Source organism: Chiloscyllium punctatum, chromosome 39 (assembly GCF_047496795.1).
Source record: "Chiloscyllium punctatum isolate Juve2018m chromosome 39, sChiPun1.3, whole genome shotgun sequence".
Lineage (NCBI taxonomy): Eukaryota > Metazoa > Chordata > Chondrichthyes > Orectolobiformes > Hemiscylliidae > Chiloscyllium > Chiloscyllium punctatum.
Window position 1 is genome coordinate 18,793,411 of NC_092777.1, and position 18,907 is coordinate 18,812,317.

Below are 18,907 nucleotides of genomic sequence, written 5' to 3' on the forward strand. Positions count from 1 at the left end.
AATATTTACAAATGATCTCGGAGGTTTGGGAGAGGTCATAGCACAAAACAGATAATTAGATTTTAAGTGTGGCCTCACAATATGTCTGCAGTAGTGAGTAGAGTGGGTTCTTTCTTGATTATATGTTTTATTGAGCTATGTCTCCTGATTAAACTTAAAATATAATCCATAAGTATTAAGTTAGCCTGGAGCAGTGTTTTGTAAAGGAATAAGACAGTGCCATTTTCTGGGTCTGTCGATTGAAAGAAGCAAAAATGGCATTTTGTACAGGAATATGCCTTTCTTGTCGGATGTGGGAGTTTAGTGAGAGTTTACGTGTTACTGAGGATTATATCTGCAATAAATGCTGTTGGTTGCCAATCCTATCAGATCAAATGGATCGGTTAGAGAGGCACTTAGAGGCAATGAGGAATTCACAAGAGCAAGGGGATGTGATGGATGCCAGTTATAGGAAGGGGGGAAAGTCACAGATACAGTCACATAGATGGGTTAACTCCAGGAAAGGTAAAAGAGGAAGGCAGCTAGTGCAGGAGTCTTTAGTGGCTATCCCCATTTCAAAAAAGTATGCTGGTTTGGAAAATGTATGGGATGATGGATTCTCAGGGGAATGTAGCATGAACAGCCACGTTTCTGGTATTGAGACTGGCTCTAATGCAATGTGAGGTATGTTGGGTTCCAAGTGATTGATTGTGTAAGGGGAATCTCAAGTGCAAGGTACACATTTATGTTTCTGTGGCCAGCAGCGAGAAATCAGAATAGTGTGTTGCCTCCCTAGTGCCAGGATCAAGAATGTCTCAGAGAAGGTGAAGAATGTTTTCAAGGGGGAGAGGACCCAGCAGGAGGTCATTGTGCACATTGGTACCAATGACATATGAAGGGAAAAGGTTGAAATTCTGAAGGGAGGTTACAGAAAGTTAGGCAGGAATTTAAAAAGGAGGTCCTCAAGTGTAATAATATCTGGATTATTCCTGGTGCTACGAGCCAGTGAGGGCAGGTATAGGAGGATAGAGTAGATGAATGCATGGCTGAGGAGCTGGTGTATGGGAGAAGGATTCACAATTTTTGGATCATTGGAATCTCTTTTGGGGTAGAAGTGATCTGTACAAGAAGGACAGATTGCACCTAACTTGGAAGGGAATTAATATACTGGCAGGGAGATTTGCTAGAGCTGCTTATGAGGATTTAAATTGTAAGGTGAGGCAGGGAAGGGGTGGAACCCAGGGAGATAGTGAGGAAAGAGATTATTCTGAGACTGGTACAGGAGAGAACAAAGGCGAGTCAAACAGTCAGGGCAGGCAGGGACAAAGCAGAGAACAAGGTAGCACTGATTAATTAAACTGCATTTATTTCAATGCAAGGGGCCTAACAAGGAAGGCAGATGAACACAGGGCATGGTTAGGAACATGGGACTGGGAAATCATAGCAATTACAGAAACATGGCTCAGGGATGGGCAGGACTGACATGACAGGATCTGGTTACAAATGCTACAGGAAGGACAGAAAGGGAGGCAACAGAGGAGGGGGAGTGGCAGTTTTGATAAGGGATAACATTACAGCTGTGCTGAGGGAGGATATTCCCAGAAATACATCCAGGGAAGTTATTTGGATGGATTTGAGAAATAAGAAAGGGATGATCACCTTATTGGGATTGTATTATAGACCCCTAACAGTCAGAGGGAAATTAGGAAACAAATTTGTGAGGAGATCTATTATCTGTAAGAATAATAGGGTGGTTATGGTAGGGGATTTTAACTTTCCAAACATAGACTGAGACTGCCATAGTGTTAAGGGTTTAGGTGGAGAGGCATTTGTTAAGTGTGTATAAGAAAATTTTCTGATTCAGTATGTGGATGTACCTACTAGAGAAGGTGCAAACCTTGACCTACTCTGGGGAAATAAGGCAGGGCAGGTGACTGAGATGTCAGTGGGGGAGCACTTTGGGGCCAGCGACCATAATTCTATTAGATTTAAAATAATGATGGAAAAGGATAGACCAGATCTAAAAGTTGAAGTTCTAAATTGGAAAAAGGCCAATTTTGACGGTATTGGCAAGAACTTTCAAAAGTTGATTGGGGGCATGTTCACAGATAAAGGGATGGCTGGAAAATGGGAAGCCTTCAGAAATGAGATAACAAGAGTCCAGAAAAAGTATATTTCTATCAGGGTGAAAGGAAAGGTTGGTATGTATAGGGAATGCTGGATGGCTAAAGAAATTGAGGGTTTGGTTAAGGAAAAGAAGGAAGCATATGTAAGGTATAGACAGGGTAGATTGAGTGAATCCTGAGAAGAGTATAAAGGCAATAGGAATATATTTAAGAGGGAACTCAGGAGGGCAAAAAGGAGATGTGATAGCTTTGGCAAACACAGTTAAGGAGAATCCAAAGGGTTTTTACAAATACATTAAGGACAAAAGGGTAATGAGGGAGAGTATAGGGCCTCTCAAAGATCAGCAAAGCGGCCTTTGTGTGGAGCCGCAAGAGATGGGGGACATAAGAAACGAGTATTTGTATCAGTATTTACTGTGGAAAAGGAGATGGAAGCTATAGAATGTAGGGACGTAGATGACATCTTGAAAAATGTCCATATTACAGAGGAGGAAGTGCTGGAATAAAGTGGATAAATCCCCACGACTTGATCAGGTGTACCCTAGAATTCTGTGGGAAGTTAGGGAAGTGATTGCTGGGCCTCTTACTGAGAGATTTGTATCACTGATAGTCCCAGGTGAGGTGCTGGAAGACTGGAGGTTGGCTCGCGTGGTGCCACTGTTTAAGAAAGATGGTAAGAACAAGCCAGGGAACTATAGACAGGTGAGCCTGACCTCTGTGGTGGGCAAGTTGTTGGAGAGAATCCTGAGGGGCAGGATGTACATGTATTTGGAAAGGCAAGGACTGATTAGGGAGAGTCAACATGGTTTTGTGCATGGAAAATCATGTCTCACAAACTTGATTGAATTTTTTTGAGGAAGTAGCAAAGAAAATTGATGAGGGCAGAGTGATGTGATCTATATGGACTTCACTGTGAGATTGATGTTGGGTGAGGGGGCATAATAGGCATGGTAAATAATAGGTAGGAGGGTCCATGGGTATTGGGAAATGGACAATAAAATGCGGTTATAGCCATGAAGACCAGGATGATCTCGGAATGGCAGAGCAGGCCCAGTGGTTGATATGGATTACACCTGTTCACATATCTATGATCTTATGAAATATTAAGCAATAACTACTATGAGTATGTAATGAGTAAAAATGCTCTGTTACAGGCAGAGTGTATACAATTAGGAGTCAATTTTTAGAACAGTTGAAAGATGGAATGCATATTAGGATTGAATCGAAATGGCATGACACACGATGGGCAGAGAGGAATGAATTGAGCATAAAGAGGAGTTGAAGTCTAATATCAGGCATGATTATTTTGAATTGTGGAGCAGGCTTGATGGGCTAAATGTTCTACTTAGGCTCCTATCTCTTGTGTTCTTATGTTCCCTAGTCAGCTGACACTCTCTGTTACAGACTCAATACCTTCTCCCATTAACTCCTCCCTGACTCCCATCCATCTTACTGAGAGTTATCACTTTCTTTCATTTATAAGTCACTGAAACAATGAGCATTTGTATGGATCTCTTTGAAATATTGGAATTGTATACTTTTCTGAAGCTGTCATGGGACTTTTGATCTCAAAACATGCATAGTATTCAAGACAGACTGAGAAGCATTTATTGTTTTCAATGCATTTTCCATGTGTTAAGAAATCCACATTATTAATGAATGGATTAATGGAATTTATATGCGCAATGTACAACATGAAAATGCCCCACTTAGCACAGAGAGTGATTAGGATGTGAAACTCGTGACAATAAATAATAGTTGAGATTAATGGTGTAGATACATTTAAGGGAAAGCCAGATAAACACAAATGAGAAAGGAAGATTGCTCAGTTCACAGGAGTAGTGGAGGTTTGTGTGAAGCATGGAAAAAACGAACATGAACTATTCAGGTCATATGGATTGTTTTTGTGTCATATCTGTTATGCAATGTAACAGCTGACTGTCAGCCACACACAATGGCACTGAAGATGGATTTTAATTGGAATCTTTTGTACAATTTGGACAATGTCACTTACCAGTAAGACCACCCATAATCCCAAGTCTGTGGCCGCCAGTCTTCGGGGCCAAGGTTGACGGTCATTTGAAACACAGTCGTATACATCATGTGGGCAACCATTCCCAAGAGACCTGCAACACCAAATCATAAGTATATTGTGTGGTCAGCAACACCTAACACAATTGGTACTAATTATTTTTATGTCAATGGATAGAATTTATGCATTCCCCTCACTTCCCCATGATCATTACATTTAGACAGTTGTGTTTTCTTACCAAGTGAATTAAATTGTCAGTAGCAAACTTTTGTGAATTTAAAACAATTTTTTTTATCCATTCACAAGATGAGGGCATCGCTAGCTGGGCCAGCATTTATTGCCCATCCCTAATTGTCCTGACGGCAGTTGAGAGTCAACCACATTGCTGTGGGTCTGAAGCCACACGTAGGCCCGACCAGGTAAGGATGGCAATTTCCTTCTTGAAAGGACATTAATGCTATTTATTCTCATAGACTTACTGTAAATTTAAAATGTGATAGCTCACATACTTATTCCCAGATGTACACTCATGCATGCACAGATTGATTACAGGTAAACATGGCACCTTGATACAATGGTTAAACCAATCATTGGCCTATAGTCTTCTTCTTTCATGCAGCGGATCAGATAACATTGATGCTTTGAAGCAGATGTAAGGTTTTTGTAAATTAAAGAACTCTCAACAAGCTATGAAGGTTCCTTCAGTTAAACTTTTACGAGGTTGGCTCTCAAGCAAACTTTAATGGGAACAAGTTTGGGGTGTGAGAGTATGACAGTCTTTCTCCATCATGCAATATCCTCCTTTCAGGTTACTGTTGTTAACTATCTTAAGTGTATGGAATACTTGCAGCTAATTTGATGGCTTTTGGTAAGACTTAATCTGCAATCAGCTTCTCGCTGATTATAAAAGCAAACAACAAAAGTGCTTCCTCATTTTGTGACTTGTGCAAATACAAAGTCCTTTCTGTAAAAGGAAGGTGGCATTTATGTTGATTTCAACTTTGTGGATTGTTGTTCAATCTCTTGAGACTTTGAGGTCAATGTCTTTTTTTTCCCCGAATGACCTATTCATTTTGATAACCCTCTTTTAGACTGAGTTGAGGAAAGGACATTGATCCTTCCCAGTCAGGACTCTTGTCCTCGTTCACTCTTGAGTGAACGAGGGGAGAGTGAACGAGGGGAGTGGTTTAAATTCACAAAACAAATTAGGGTGCAACCTTTTGTGTCCAGTTGTAAAATATACTGTAAATTTTGAACTTCAAAATATAGTAAGGCATGGTGTTCATCTAGCTTTAAAATTACAGTAGGGTATTTTCTGTCGATAGCAGGTGCATCCAAATCTTCTCAGAAACAAATGTCTTACCGGCAGGACTGTCTGAATTTCAATCATCTGTTACTTCACAGAGTTAGATGACTGTGTGAATGCAGTCTGCATATGTGTTATCCCACTGTTAATGTTGACAGATGCCTGGATTCAATCCAAATGTGATCTCATAATATTGAGAACTAAATAAATCCAATGCGTGTGATCTCCCAGTATTATTACTGATGGATGCCAAGATTCAATTCATTTATGGTGCCTCTGAGTTAATGGTGGTGGTGCCTAGATTGCGTTATGCGTGTTTAACCTGTTTATGCTTGCAGATGTCCAGATTAAGTTCCCATCAGCTTGTCTGGGTTTGTATGGGAGAGGTGCCTGAATCCATCTGATTGTCCAATGTTGCACTTGACTGATGTCAGATATCAGTTCATGCATAAACCTCAGAGGAGCAGTGAGCTTATCGGAGCTCACTTCTAATGCAGTCTCCCAGAACTAATACTGAGAGCTGTCTTCAGAGACAGAAAGCAAGAGGCAACTGATAGCTGGTGAAGAGATAGAAGAAGAGAGACAAAGATACAAGACAGGGAAATGAAGATTTCTGACAGGAAAATAAATATGTTCAAGCTGCCTGACTGTTCCCTGAGAGGGCATGATCTGTTGCTGTGGAAAAGGTTAAATCACAATTGAATAATAGAAGCTCTCAAATGTTTTGGATGAAACATAAAAATACACTAGAATGGAGCAGCTACTCATAAATCTAGACTATACGAAATTCAATTGTGATTGTGTTGAAAAACCTTCCTCAAGCTAGGTTCCTTCTCAATTGCTATAATCTTTTTCATTTGGAGAAAATCCTGTCCCTGCTATGTTAATTTTTACACTGTGCCTCTGGGAAGCTCCTTTGATCACATTGCCATGCTAAAAGTAACATATATAGTGTCAGTTGTGGCTCAGGGATAGCCCTCGCACCTCTGAGGTTATAGATTTTCAATCTCACTTCAGATACAGGACACAATCTAATTAACCCAGACTGACATTGCCACGCATCAGGGAGGAAATGCTACAGTAGTAAAGGACTGTGTAAATAAGATACTAAAAGACAGTTATGTTTATACTTCCAGTTGGAAGTAAAATACTATTTACTTACTGAAAAAGCCTACCACCACAGTCAAACTCCCATTACATTCTGCACTTACATTTTTCTTTTACATTTTAGAACTGGATATTAAAGTCTGCAGATGATGTTATCTGAGGTTCACCTGAATTCCTTTATGGATTTGAGCTTCTCCTCATCTCCAAAGGGAACAAAAGAATCATTCAGACTGTTAATTCAAACAGTCAATGCCCCTCCCAATCCAAAATGCTTCCACCAAATGGAATGGGTCATTCAACACAAAGAACCTGACTGTACCATCCTCAGAAGGTGCTCAACAACATATCAACATGACTCCCTGTTATATTTGGAATGGGGTTCTAAACTCACAAAGGTCACATGGTGAGGAAAGCATAATATTTATTTACTTTTATTGAGTTTCACTGGAAGGCCACCAAACTCATCCAAGGTTGTAAACCAGAATACCTTGAAAATCTGACATTTAAAGAGAGATGGACACCCCAAATTTCCCAACTTCAAATTCACTTGGTAATAACTAAGATTTAATTTATCAGTCCACAGTCAGTTATCCTTGAATGAACAAGTCCTAACTTCTCAAGTTCATCGAGTGAGGAAGTGCTCCAACCTCACAGTGTCATGTGATTATGAAAAGCCTAATTGAGGTATTACTGTCGTGAAGTTTGTAAAGGAGTAGGGCAAATCAGCCAAGAAGCTTCATTTTCAGGATTTAACTACACATTTGTGGATGAGAGAAGTTTCTGTCCAATTTAGGGAGGCTTTATCATTACTCTTATCATAAAGTTGGAACCACTGTAGATGATCTCAACTGCATTAACATTTGACATTATTCGCTGTTTTATTTCTCATACTGGTGGTTGCTGTAGCTCAGTTAGTAGCACTTTCATGTATAGGTCAAACATTATTAGTTTATAGTCCCACTCCAGGCACTTGAGCACTATAATCTAGGCTAAAACATGATAGAGTACTGTTTGAGTACTATCCTTCGGGTAAGATGTTAATCCTTCTTGAGAGGTTTCATATCATCCTGTTTCAGAGGAGAGGAGTTCTGCCTAGTGTCTGCGTCCCCATTTATACATTTGCCAAAATCGCTAACAGCAAGGGCTTTTTTGGCCATCACATCATTGTTATTTGATATCCCTTTGCACAAATTGGCTTATACTTAGCGAGTTTTGAGAAGATTTGTAGCTCAGGTTGAGGTTCTGGACATAGGTTTGCTCGTTGAGCTGGAAGATTCATTTTCAGACATTTTGTCACCATACTAGGTAACATCATCAGTGAGCCTCCTGATGAAGCAGTGGTGGTATGGCTCACTTTCTATTTATGTGTTTAGGTTTCCTTGGGTTGGTGATGCCATTTCCTGTTCTTTTTCTCAGGGGGTGGTAAATGGGATCCAAGTCAATGTGCTTGTTGATTCGGGTAAGATGTTAATCCTTCTTGAGAGGTTTCATATCATCCTGTTTCAGAGGAGAGGAGTTCTGCCTAGTGTCTGCGTCCCCATTTATACATTTGCCAAAATCGCTAACAGCAAGGGCTTTTTTGGCCATCACATCATTGCTATTTGATATCCCTTTGCACAAATTGGCTTATACTTAGCGAGTTTTGAGAAGATTTGTAGCTCAGGTTGAGGTTCTGGACATAGGTTTGCTCGTTGAGCTGGAAGATTCATTTTCAGACATTTTGTCACCATACTAGGTAACATCATCAGTGAGCCTCCTGATGAAGCAGTGGTGGTATGGCTCACTTTCTATTTATGTGTTTAGGTTTCCTTGGGTTGGTGATGCCATTTCCTGTTCTTTTTCTCAGGGGGTGGTAAATGGGATCCAAGTCAATGTGCTTGTTGATAGACTTCCAGTTGGAATGCCATGCTTCTAAGAATTCTCACACGTGTCTCTGTTTGGTTTATCCCAAGATGGATGTGTTGTCCAATTGAAGTGGTGTCCTTCTTCATCAGTATGTAAAGTTACTAGTGAGAGTTGGTCATGTCTTTTTGTGGCTAATTGATGTGGATACTAGTGAGAGTATGTCATGTCTTTTTGTGGCTAGTTGATGTTCATGTATCCTGGTGGCTAGTTTTCTGCCTGTTTGTCCAATGTAGTGTTTGTTACAGTTCTTGCAAAGTATTTTGTAAATGACATTAGTTTTGCTTTTTGTCTATATAAGGTCTTTCAAGTTCATTCACTGTTGTTTTAGTGTCGAGAGTGTGGTGCTGGAAAAGCACAGCAGGTCAGCAGCACCCGAGGAGCAGGAAAATCGATGTTTCACGCAAAAGCCTGCTGCCAGACCTGCTGTGCTTTTCCAGCACCACACTCTTAACTCTAAGCTCCGGCATCTGCAGAACTCACTTTCTCCTTGCTGCTTTAGTGTGTCGGTGGGTTTATGGGCTACCATGATGCCAAGAGGTCTGAGTAGATTGGCAGTCATTTCTGAGATGTCTTTGACGTAGGGGAGAGTGGCTAGGGTTTCTGGACGTATTGTGTCTGCTTGTTTGGGTTTGTTGCTGAGAAATCGGCAGACTGTGTTCATTGGGTATCTTCTTTTTGAATGCACTGTATAGATGATTTTCCTCTGCTCTTCATTGTTCCCTCTGTGCTGCAGTGTGTGATGGCTTGTTGAAATAATGTTCCAATGCAACTTTGTGGGTGTTAGGATGATTGCTTCTGTAGTTCAATATTTGGTCCATATGCGGTTGTTTTCCTGTATTATTGATGGTCTTGAAGGTTTCCTCTAATTTGTTTCATTTAGTGATGACAAAGATGTCATCCATGTAGCGGACCTAAAGTTTGGGTTGGGTGCTTGGCCGAGCTGTTTGTTCAAGTACCTGCATTCCTACCTCTGCTAAGAACCCTGCTATTCTTTTTAATATACAATTGCACTCCTCTACTCTTAAAAGGTATTGAATTGTCAGCACAGTGCTTTATGATGTCCAGGCCTTGTGAAAGTTGCTCCATAAAAGAGATTTTGTTTTACTAAGTACAGTGGCTAGCTATGAAAGCAGGTCAGATGCTGGGAATCCTGCAGCAAGTAACTCACCTCCTGACTCCCCAAAACCAGTCCACCATCTACAAGACACCAGTCAAAAGTGTTATAGAAGACTCCACACTTACATGGACAGGTGCAACTCTGACAACACTCAAAGACAAAGCAGCCCACTTGAGTGCTACCACAATGAGCGGCACGGTGGCTCAGTGGTTAGCGCTGCTGCCTCACAGCACCAGCGTCCCATGTTCGATTCCAGCGTCGGGCAACTGTCTGTGTGGAGTTTGCACATTCTCCTCTTGTCTGGGGGGTTTCCTCCAACAGTCCAAAGATGTGCAGGTCAGGTGAATTGGCCATTTTAAGTTGCCCATAGTGTTCGGTACACTAGTCAGAGGAAAATGGGTCTGGGTGAGTTACTCTGCGGAGGGTCAGTGGGGACTGGTTGGGCTGAAAGGCCTGTTTCCACACTGTAGGGGATCTAATCTCATCCATAAACATCCACTTCCTCCAGCTGCAGTGTGCAGTATGTCCAAGATGCAGCAATTCAATCCTTGGACAGCACCTTCCAAGCCCAAGATCACTTCCATCCAGAAGGTCAAGGGCAGCAGATACATTGGAACATGACCATCAGCAAGTTCCCCTCCAAGCCACTCGCCATCCTGACTTGGAAATATTCCTTCAGTGTTGCTGGGTCAAATCCCAGAATTGCCTCCCTAACAGCATTATGGTTCCAACTACAACACATGGACTGTTATGGATAAAGAAGACAGCTCATGACCACCTTCTCAAGGACAACTGAGAACAGGCAGTAAATGCTGGCCCAGCCAGCAATACCCACATCCTACAAGTGAATGAAAAAATAATCTCTTACATTGTGTATGACTCTAAAGGTTTAAAACGGAAAACTATCAATCGTAATACGTATGATTGAATGCAATCTATCAGCAATCATTAGAAAACTTAATAGTAAGCCTGGGCTCAATCCAAGTTGAGTCCCTGGGATTAATGCAGGTAGTGAACTGAATTCAGGTCATGTCTGACCTCCCAGGGTTAATAGTGAGAGCTGCGTGGATTTATGCCTGTGGACAGTCACCCGGGGTTAGTAATGAGATTGTCTGAATTCCATCCATGCATTACCTGGTGCTAAATTACCAGCCGTATTAATGCACCAAATTGCTCTGTTCCAAAGACAGCTGACATTTTGCATCAGGCACTTCATACCAGGCTGGTCAGCAGCCCAGATGGTCAGGAGGTCAGCCCTCATCACTTTGAAAAACGTTCAGAATAAATATCTCTGTACTTTTTAATGGCAATAGTGCACATTGATAGCAGATAGTTCAAGTGGAGCTGCAGTTTTGATCAGATAGTCCTTGGTGACACAATTATGTTTTTGATGTGCAAGGTTTGGGACAGACAAGCAAACGCAACATACACTCACTTGATGAAAATGCCAATGGAGCAGCTTATTCTAAGTCGAAATGAATTCTCCTAGGTGAGGGATGAAGTGATTATTTTGTATTTGGCATTGGAAGTACCTTAGCTAATCAGTGTGTCATATATTCAGGTCTGTGTTTGCATTGGGTGGTATTACACTAAAAGCCCAAAACAATCTCTGAATGTTTCTCTGACAGAAATCAACAGAAACCTGCTTTTTGGTGTTTGAACCAAGGTTGATGCCAATCTCCTAACCTGTGAGTTGAACTTCTGACAGAAATTAAATAGCAATTCCTTCCAGCTAGCTTCAGTCAAATTCTGCTTGAATAGTCTCGCTGAAGGAGCAACAAATCCGAGAATATTGTCTCCAACTCCTTCTAGTTTCGATGAAAGCTTATTGGCCCGCGAATAATTTTAACTTGGGTTTGTGAGTGGGTTTCCAGATGTAAATGGGCAAGCATTCCAAAAAGCATTGGGAAGCTGGGTCCAATACCTGTGTTTTACTGAAGTACAGTGTGGGCAGCCAATCGACTCCAGGAGACAAGAGGCCTAATTCCAGGGCCTCAGGATATTCAAAAACTGCAGCAAGGACAGTATGTCTTTACATAGAAATGTAAAAAAAAAGGAGCAGGAGTAGGCTATTAGAAGTAGCTAGTTGCTCTGGCCCGTGAGTTTTGTATTTTGCAGTGATTTCCAGAACCCATTGATTCCCTTGCATGGAATTGTGGGATGGCTGTGAGTGCACAGACAGGATGTGACCTAAAAGGCTGCTCCACCATTTTATACAGTCGTGGCTGATCATCCAACTCCTGCTTTCTCCCCATACCCTAAGTGCTAAGATCTATATCTAACAATAGATAAAAAGATTTTAGAAAGAATGAGACAAGTGTAATCGTAGGACTGCTTGAACCTCATTCCCTCAAACCTCTCATCTGAGCCTCCCCCTGTACAAACCTCACTTCAGGATCAGAGGCCTCTCTAGGGTTGGGAATCAGATCCTACCCACAACCTCCAAACGTCCAATTCTCTCTCCTAGTGCCCTCCATCACTCCTTTCAGCCAGGACAGGACAGTGCCTAAGAACTGAAGCCCAGGGTTCTAAGGGCCATTTTTTCTGTGGGGTTCAGTGCTCAAGACAGGAGCAGGGCTGTTTTGCGAAGGAAGGCATGGGGTCAAGAGGCCCAGGCCAGAGCCGCACTGGGCCCTGAGATTTCTGACCTTGATCCCATCACCTGCATTGCTCTCTAGTCTGTCCCTTACTTCTGGACCAGCAACTCCCTAGAGCCAAAAGTCAATAGCTACTTAAGGTGATAGCACATTGAGTGGAATTGAATTGAACTTATTGTCACGTGTACCGAGGCACAGTGAAAAGCTTTGTCTTGTGAGCAATACAGGCAGATCATAGAGTTAAGTAGCATAGATAGTAAATAACAGGTAAACAGCAGCAAAAACAAACACACAGGTACAGGCGAATGTTAAGAGTTTGTGAGTCCATTCAGTATTCTAACAACAGTAGGGCAGAAACTGTTACAAAACCGGCTGGTGCATGTGTTCAGGCATCTGTACCTTCTCCCCAATGGTAGGGGTTGTAGAAAAACATTACCAGGGTGGGATGGATCTTTAAGAATGCTGGCGGCCTTTCCTTGACAGCGGGCCTGGTAGATGGATTCTATAGATGGGAGGTTGGCCTTTGTGATTATCCAGGCCGAGTTCACCACGCGCTGTAACTGTCTCCAATCTTGAATAATACAGTTGCCATACCAGGTAGTGATACATCCAGACAGAATGCTCGAGATTGGCACACCTATAAAAGTTGGCAAGGGTATTTGCTGTCATGCCAAATTTCCTCAGCTTTCTGAGGAAAAAGAGACATTGTTGGGCCTTTGTAACCAGTGCATCCACATGAAGAGTCGAAGAGTCAAAGAGTCCCAGGAGCTTGACATTCTCCACTCGTTCCACCTCTGTGCTGTTCAAGTGTAGGGGGGCATGAGAGTAACATCCGGCCAAAAGTCAACAATGAGTTCCTTGGTTTTGCCGTCATTGAGAGCTAGCTTGGTTCTCAGTGCACTATTTTTCCAGGTCTTCCACCTCCCATCTGTAGTCTGTTTCATCACCATCTGAGATTCGACCGACTATGGCGGTGTCATCAGTGAACCTGTAAATGGCATTAGTCTGGTATTTGGCAATGCAGTCATGGGTATACAGTGAGTACAGTAGGGGGCTGAGTACACACCCCTGGGGGGCTCCAGTGTTGAGTGTTAGTGAGGATGAAATATCGTCCCCAATCTTCATTGATTGTGGCCTGTGGGCCAGAAAACTGAGGATCCAGTTGCAGAGAGTGGGGCTTAGTCCGAGATCACTAAATTTAGTAATCAGTCTTGAGGGGATAATAGTGTTGAAGGCTGAACTGTAGTCAATGAGTAGGATTCTTACGTAGCTGTTCTGGGTGTCAAGATGTTCTAAGGAGGAGTGAAGGGCAAGTGATGTGGTATCTGACGTGGATCTGTTGGTCCGATAGGAAAATTGGAGTGGGTCAAGAGTAGTGGGGAGGCTGGAGTTGATTTATGCCATGACCAGCCTTACAAAACACATGAGCAAACACTGGCTTTACTGCATGTGACCAGGCCTCTTGGGTCTCTCCCACTTTTACCGCAAGCAAAAATTATTTATTTCCCTCTCCACAAGACCTGTCTGACCCACTGAGTGCTTGTGACACTTCCTGTGTCTATTGTTGTAGAAATGCAAGTTTTTTTTTCATGCAGTGAAACCTCAGCTGTCAGCAACATCAGGGAAATGGTAGTCTCCCTGGGATTAATCAATTCTCAGGTCACTCACTGTGACATTGAAATCCATTTGAGTAAATACATACACTTTCAAGTTACTGTATACTGGCTTTATATTGTGTAGTTTTTTTGCGGTGATGTTCATTCTATGGAATTGATGTAAACACCACTTCAATTAAAAAGTAAATATATGCTCATATTCCTTTTCCTTCATCATGATTTTCCTTTTCTGTCAGTTATTTTTTGTTGATTTTCCCTTCCTCATTTCTTTGTGTTCAGTTTCAATGCGTAACAAGCTCTTTCTCACTCCCAAAGCCCAAGGGATGTGAGCCTAGAAGATGGGACACAGTAACTGAGATGCAAGCCTTGTTGTGCTTGGTTCTGGATTAGTGGTGCTGGAAGAGCACAGCAGTTCAGGCAGCATCCAAGTAGCTTCGAAATCGATGTTTCGGGCAAATGCCCTTCATCAAGATTAAAGGCAGTGAGCCTGAAGCGTGGAGAGATAAGCTAGAGGAGGGTGGGGATGGGGAGAAAGTAGCATAGAGTACAATGGGTGAGTGGGGGAGGGGATGAAGGTGATAGGTCAAGAGCTCAGTAACTCTCCCCATGACTTGTCCGGACTTGTCCTACCTGCCTATCTTCTTTTCCACCTATCCACTCCACCCTCTCCTCCTTGACCTATCACCTTCATCCCCTCCCCCACTCACCCATTGTACTCTATGCTACTTTCTCCCCATCCCCACCCTCCTCTGGCTTATCTCTCCACGCTTCAGGCTCACTGCCTTTATTCCTGATGAAGGACTTTTGCCCGAAATGTCGATTTCGCTGCTCGTTGGATGCTGCCTGAACTGCTGTGCTCTTCCAGCACCACTAATCCATTGTTTTTACCTTGTTGTGCTTGGGCCAGGGGCTCTGTGGTGGAGTTGGGAGCCCAAGTTAGAAACAGGATCAGCTCCTGTGAACTCTTCTGTTCCTGCCCTCTCTGATTGGGAGCCCAAGGTTTTGGCTGAACGAGGTTAGTCTTTAATATGGTTTGTACTTAGCGATGGTCAAATGTATCACTTTGGCAGCCTCCCGTGATTGGGGGGCGAGGGGGAGGGGGCTGGACAAGTAAATTCATGGTAATTCTTCAAGTCTTAAAATTAGAAGTCGGATGAAAGAGATTGGAATCACAAGTTCAATGTGTGCGTAGATGGGAAATAAGTGAAGATGCACTTAACTGAAAATCACCCCTATGATTAAGCACTTAGCAGAATGGTTTCCATGGAAATGAAGTCAGGTTACTATCTGGATGCTTTACACATAGGAGCAACCTTTAATATAGGTGAAGGCTCTGACTGTGAAGTACTTAATACTGATGGGTTCAACTTTATTATCTGACATGGTTTCTGAGAAATCATTGTGTGAGAAATGTTTGTTTCATTCATGGGAGAGATGGTCACCACCTGACATCAGTAAATTGGTTGGTGCTGTAAGTGCATCCATTACACGTGTGTCTGCCCATTACAATATATAGGAGTGTGCATCTGTGTGTGTGCAAAAGTACCTGCATGTACATATGAGGCTTTATTTGAGTGTGCGATGCATATCAACCCTATGTGTGTGCGCATGCAAATATGGATCTGCTTATTTCTGGCTGCATACATCGGTGTATAGTTTCGAAGGAGTGTGTTTATAGATCGTGTTCAGTATATATATAAAATTTCTCCCAACTGTCTCCATATTGACAAAGAGCTCATTCAAACACTTATCCTCTGCTTGTCTTAAAAGTGACTAGGGTTTGATTCTTATGCAACATATCCAAGTTATCATCCTGGGATTGATTTTTAATTGGAAAGGTCTGATGGAGGTGTATTTTGAGAATCACATTCTGTAACAGGGTTCCCGTGTTTTGATGCTCCAGGGCATCTTGCTATTTTCAAAGAGCAGCTAGAGTTAGGTGATTAACTGCAATTAGCTGCTTAGTAAGTGCCTTGGGGGTGTTTACTCACAGGCTGTGGAGGACCAGAAAGAGGCTTCCAAATTACAGGGTGGTAAGATCAAACGTTGGGAAATGTTCGAGTCTATTATAAAGGATGTAACACCAGAGCATTTAGAAAAACACAATATGATCAAGCTGAGTTAAGGAAGTAACAAGCAGAATAAATAAAGGGGAAGCAGAGAAGGTTGCTACTAGGTACGGAGGGACTGTTATATGAGGAGAGGTTGAGTAGGTTGGCCCTGTACTCATTGGAATTTAGAAGAATGAGAGGTGACCTTATTGTAACCTGTGATTCATCAGGGAGTTATCAGGGTAGATGTGGAAAGGGTGTCCCCATGTGTGAAAGTGGAGAACCAGAAACATAATCTCAGATTAATGGATTGCACCTTTAGTGCAGAGATAAGGAGGAATTCCCTCTGACAGGAATAATGAATGTGTGGAACTGTTTACCACAGAGGGCTGTTGAAGCTGGGTTGTTAAGTATGCGCAAGCCTGAGATCGACAGATTTTTAATCAGTAAGGGAATCAAGGGTTATGGGTCAAAGACAGGAAAGTGAGTTAAGGATTATGAGATCAGCCATTATTTAATTGAATGCTGGAGCAGATTCAATGGGGTGAATGGCCTACATCTGCTCCTACGTCTTATGCTCTAACTCTGATCCACGACAATGTTGTCAGGTTGTTGGGAATGCAGATTTATATTAAGAGACTTTCTGGGAAATACTGGAAAATTTTGTGCTGTTCAGATAGTTTTCAGATTGGAAAGTGTTGTGCCATGACTTTTCCTGGAACTTTAAGCCAAAAGTTTACAATGTGCCGTATGCCACACGTGTTTTTAGTGGAAATTAGCAGACTTTGGAGTAACTATGAAACCTAAAAGTTCACAAAGTTAAGAAACATTAACTAATTCCAACAATTACTAAAATAAAGCATGGCTTTAAGAGGACAATGTTCTCTCACCCTGGAATTCTGTTTTGCGGACCCAGCAATCAGTGAGAAAAGGTGACATCCCGCAGCTACAATCTCTCCCCTGAATTTCTGTTATTGAGAAAATGCCCCAGGAATATGATAGTGTTACCAAAAAGCTTTTATTTTCTATACCTGATAGAACCTGAAGTTGTGGGCTGTGATTAACTCACAACAACTCAATTCCACGTTTGTTAGAATCAGCTTTGAACATTTATCATCAGTCTACAGCTGTCAGTAATTCAGCGGGCCTGAGAAATTATCACATTTTATTATTTGTTTCCAGGCCTTTGGCTCAAAGGTGTTGTTTTAACTCTTTTGCTTAAGAAAAATATCTGCAGAATTGTCCTGTTCTTTATTATGGGAGTGTACCTGTAAGATTAATGGGAAATAGATTAGACTCCCTACAGTGTGGAAACAGGCCCTTCGGCCCAATAAGTCCACACCGATCCTCCAAAGAGCAACCCACCCAGACCCATTCCCCTACATTTACCTCTGTACCTAACACTACGGGCAATTTAGCATGGTCAATTCACCTAACCTGCACATCTTTAGACTGTGGGAGGAAACTGGAGCACCCAGAGGAAACCCACACAGACACGGGGAGAATGTGCAAACTCCACACAGACAGTTGCTCAAGGTGGGAATTGAACCTGGGTCCCTGGCGCTGTGAGGCAGCAGTGCTAACCACTGAGCCACCATGCCGCCCATTGTTCCAGATTATAGTTTAGATGTTAAACAGAGGGAGAATCAGGTCTGTTCACAGTAAATATGTTATTTTAAATTAATTTTAAAAACCTGGGAAGTTTGTTTTATCATTGATTGTAATACTAAAAAGAAATAACTAGTCATTTGGATAACTGCATGGAGTAGTTAGAGTTCATTAACACCATATTCCTCCACCAGAGTCATATTTAGGCAAAATGCAAGGATCTGTTGTGCAATATTTGTCCTGAGCAAATTTTTGTGGAAAAAAGATTGAATCCGCCACCACTGTGATGATCATTTGGCCGCTTGTCCGTGTTTTGGGACAGCTGACCCTTTCACTCCTACTGCCTTGATTGAGCAAGACAATGGCTATCCATGGCTGCCAACTGCCTTTCAGAATTGCACTCCAGAGTCAGGTCCTGCTAACTAGGGATCTGCATTTAAAGATACTGCCATGCGACCCATGTAGGCAGGGGGTCTGGATCAAGACCCAGTAAATATCTGGACAATGAGATTGTGATACTGAATTGAAAATCCAGTCCATTGACCTTGAAGCAGCAATAGCCAGCTCACCATGACAACAAGAATATATTGCAGTCCTGACCTCACAAACCACACTTGCAAAGTTTCCCCAAGAGCGGCACAAAATAACCACCAAACAAAAGAAACACTGACTAATTTTCACCTCATTCCCAGCCTGAACCAACACCAGGCCCCTATTGTTGCCCATCTGGACTTAGTTAACAAAGCGTTGACCAATTCATAACTCCATTCTATGGACAGCACTTCTGATTGCACCTCACATGGTGTCCAGTTGCATTCAAACTCTTTGGACAGATATGTAGCGTTTCTCTTTCGCTGGCAAATGTTTCATTCGTTGGAGAATATGGGAGCATCAACATCTTGCTCACATCTTAACAAATAAGATTGAAATCTGATGCCCAGATTTTACAAACAGGTCAGAATGCAGCTAAGGGAAAACACAATCTATTGACTTTACTATTTTTTATGGACCAGATTTCCAACGTGAGATGCAGTGTAGCATTCTTTGAAGGGAGCAACAAGGAAAATCTCCATCGAATACACACATCTTTTACAGCACTAGCGCTGTATTCCAGTAAGTAAACATAGTTCAAAGGTCCCAAAGCCTCTTTAACAATCTACTGACAGAAGCTAAGTGTTTACTGGATGAGGGGAGTAGGATGGTTGGTGTGCGAGGGAGTAGGATGACAAGTGATTGAAAGTGTAGAGTGCCAGGTGAGTAAGGGGTAGGGTGCCAGGTGAATAAAGGGTAGAGGGCCAGGTGAGTAAGGGGATGGGTACCAAGTAAGGGGATGAGTACAAGCTGAGTAAGGGATAGAGTGCCAGGGATGTAAGGGGTATAGTGCTGGTTCGGGTGTGAGATGTTAGGTTGGCAGGTAAGTCAGCATTAGGTTGGGTTGTGCGAGTCAGCAAAACTAGATGCAG

The 18,907-nt window shown here is 42.3% G+C and overlaps 1 protein-coding gene across 2 annotated transcripts in view; it reads right to left on the reverse strand.

The window, feature by feature from the left end:
- The window catches only part of gsg1l2b (gsg1-like 2b), a 156,347-nt gene that overhangs the window by 13,339 nt on the left and 124,101 nt on the right, over positions 1–18,907 (reverse strand). For both annotated transcript variants that reach the window (XM_072558255.1, XM_072558253.1), the window contains exon 4: positions 4,120–4,231. In XM_072558255.1, coding sequence (XP_072414356.1) covers positions 4,120–4,231 — 112 coding nt within the window. The remainder of the gene's footprint in view (positions 1–4,119; positions 4,232–18,907) is intronic.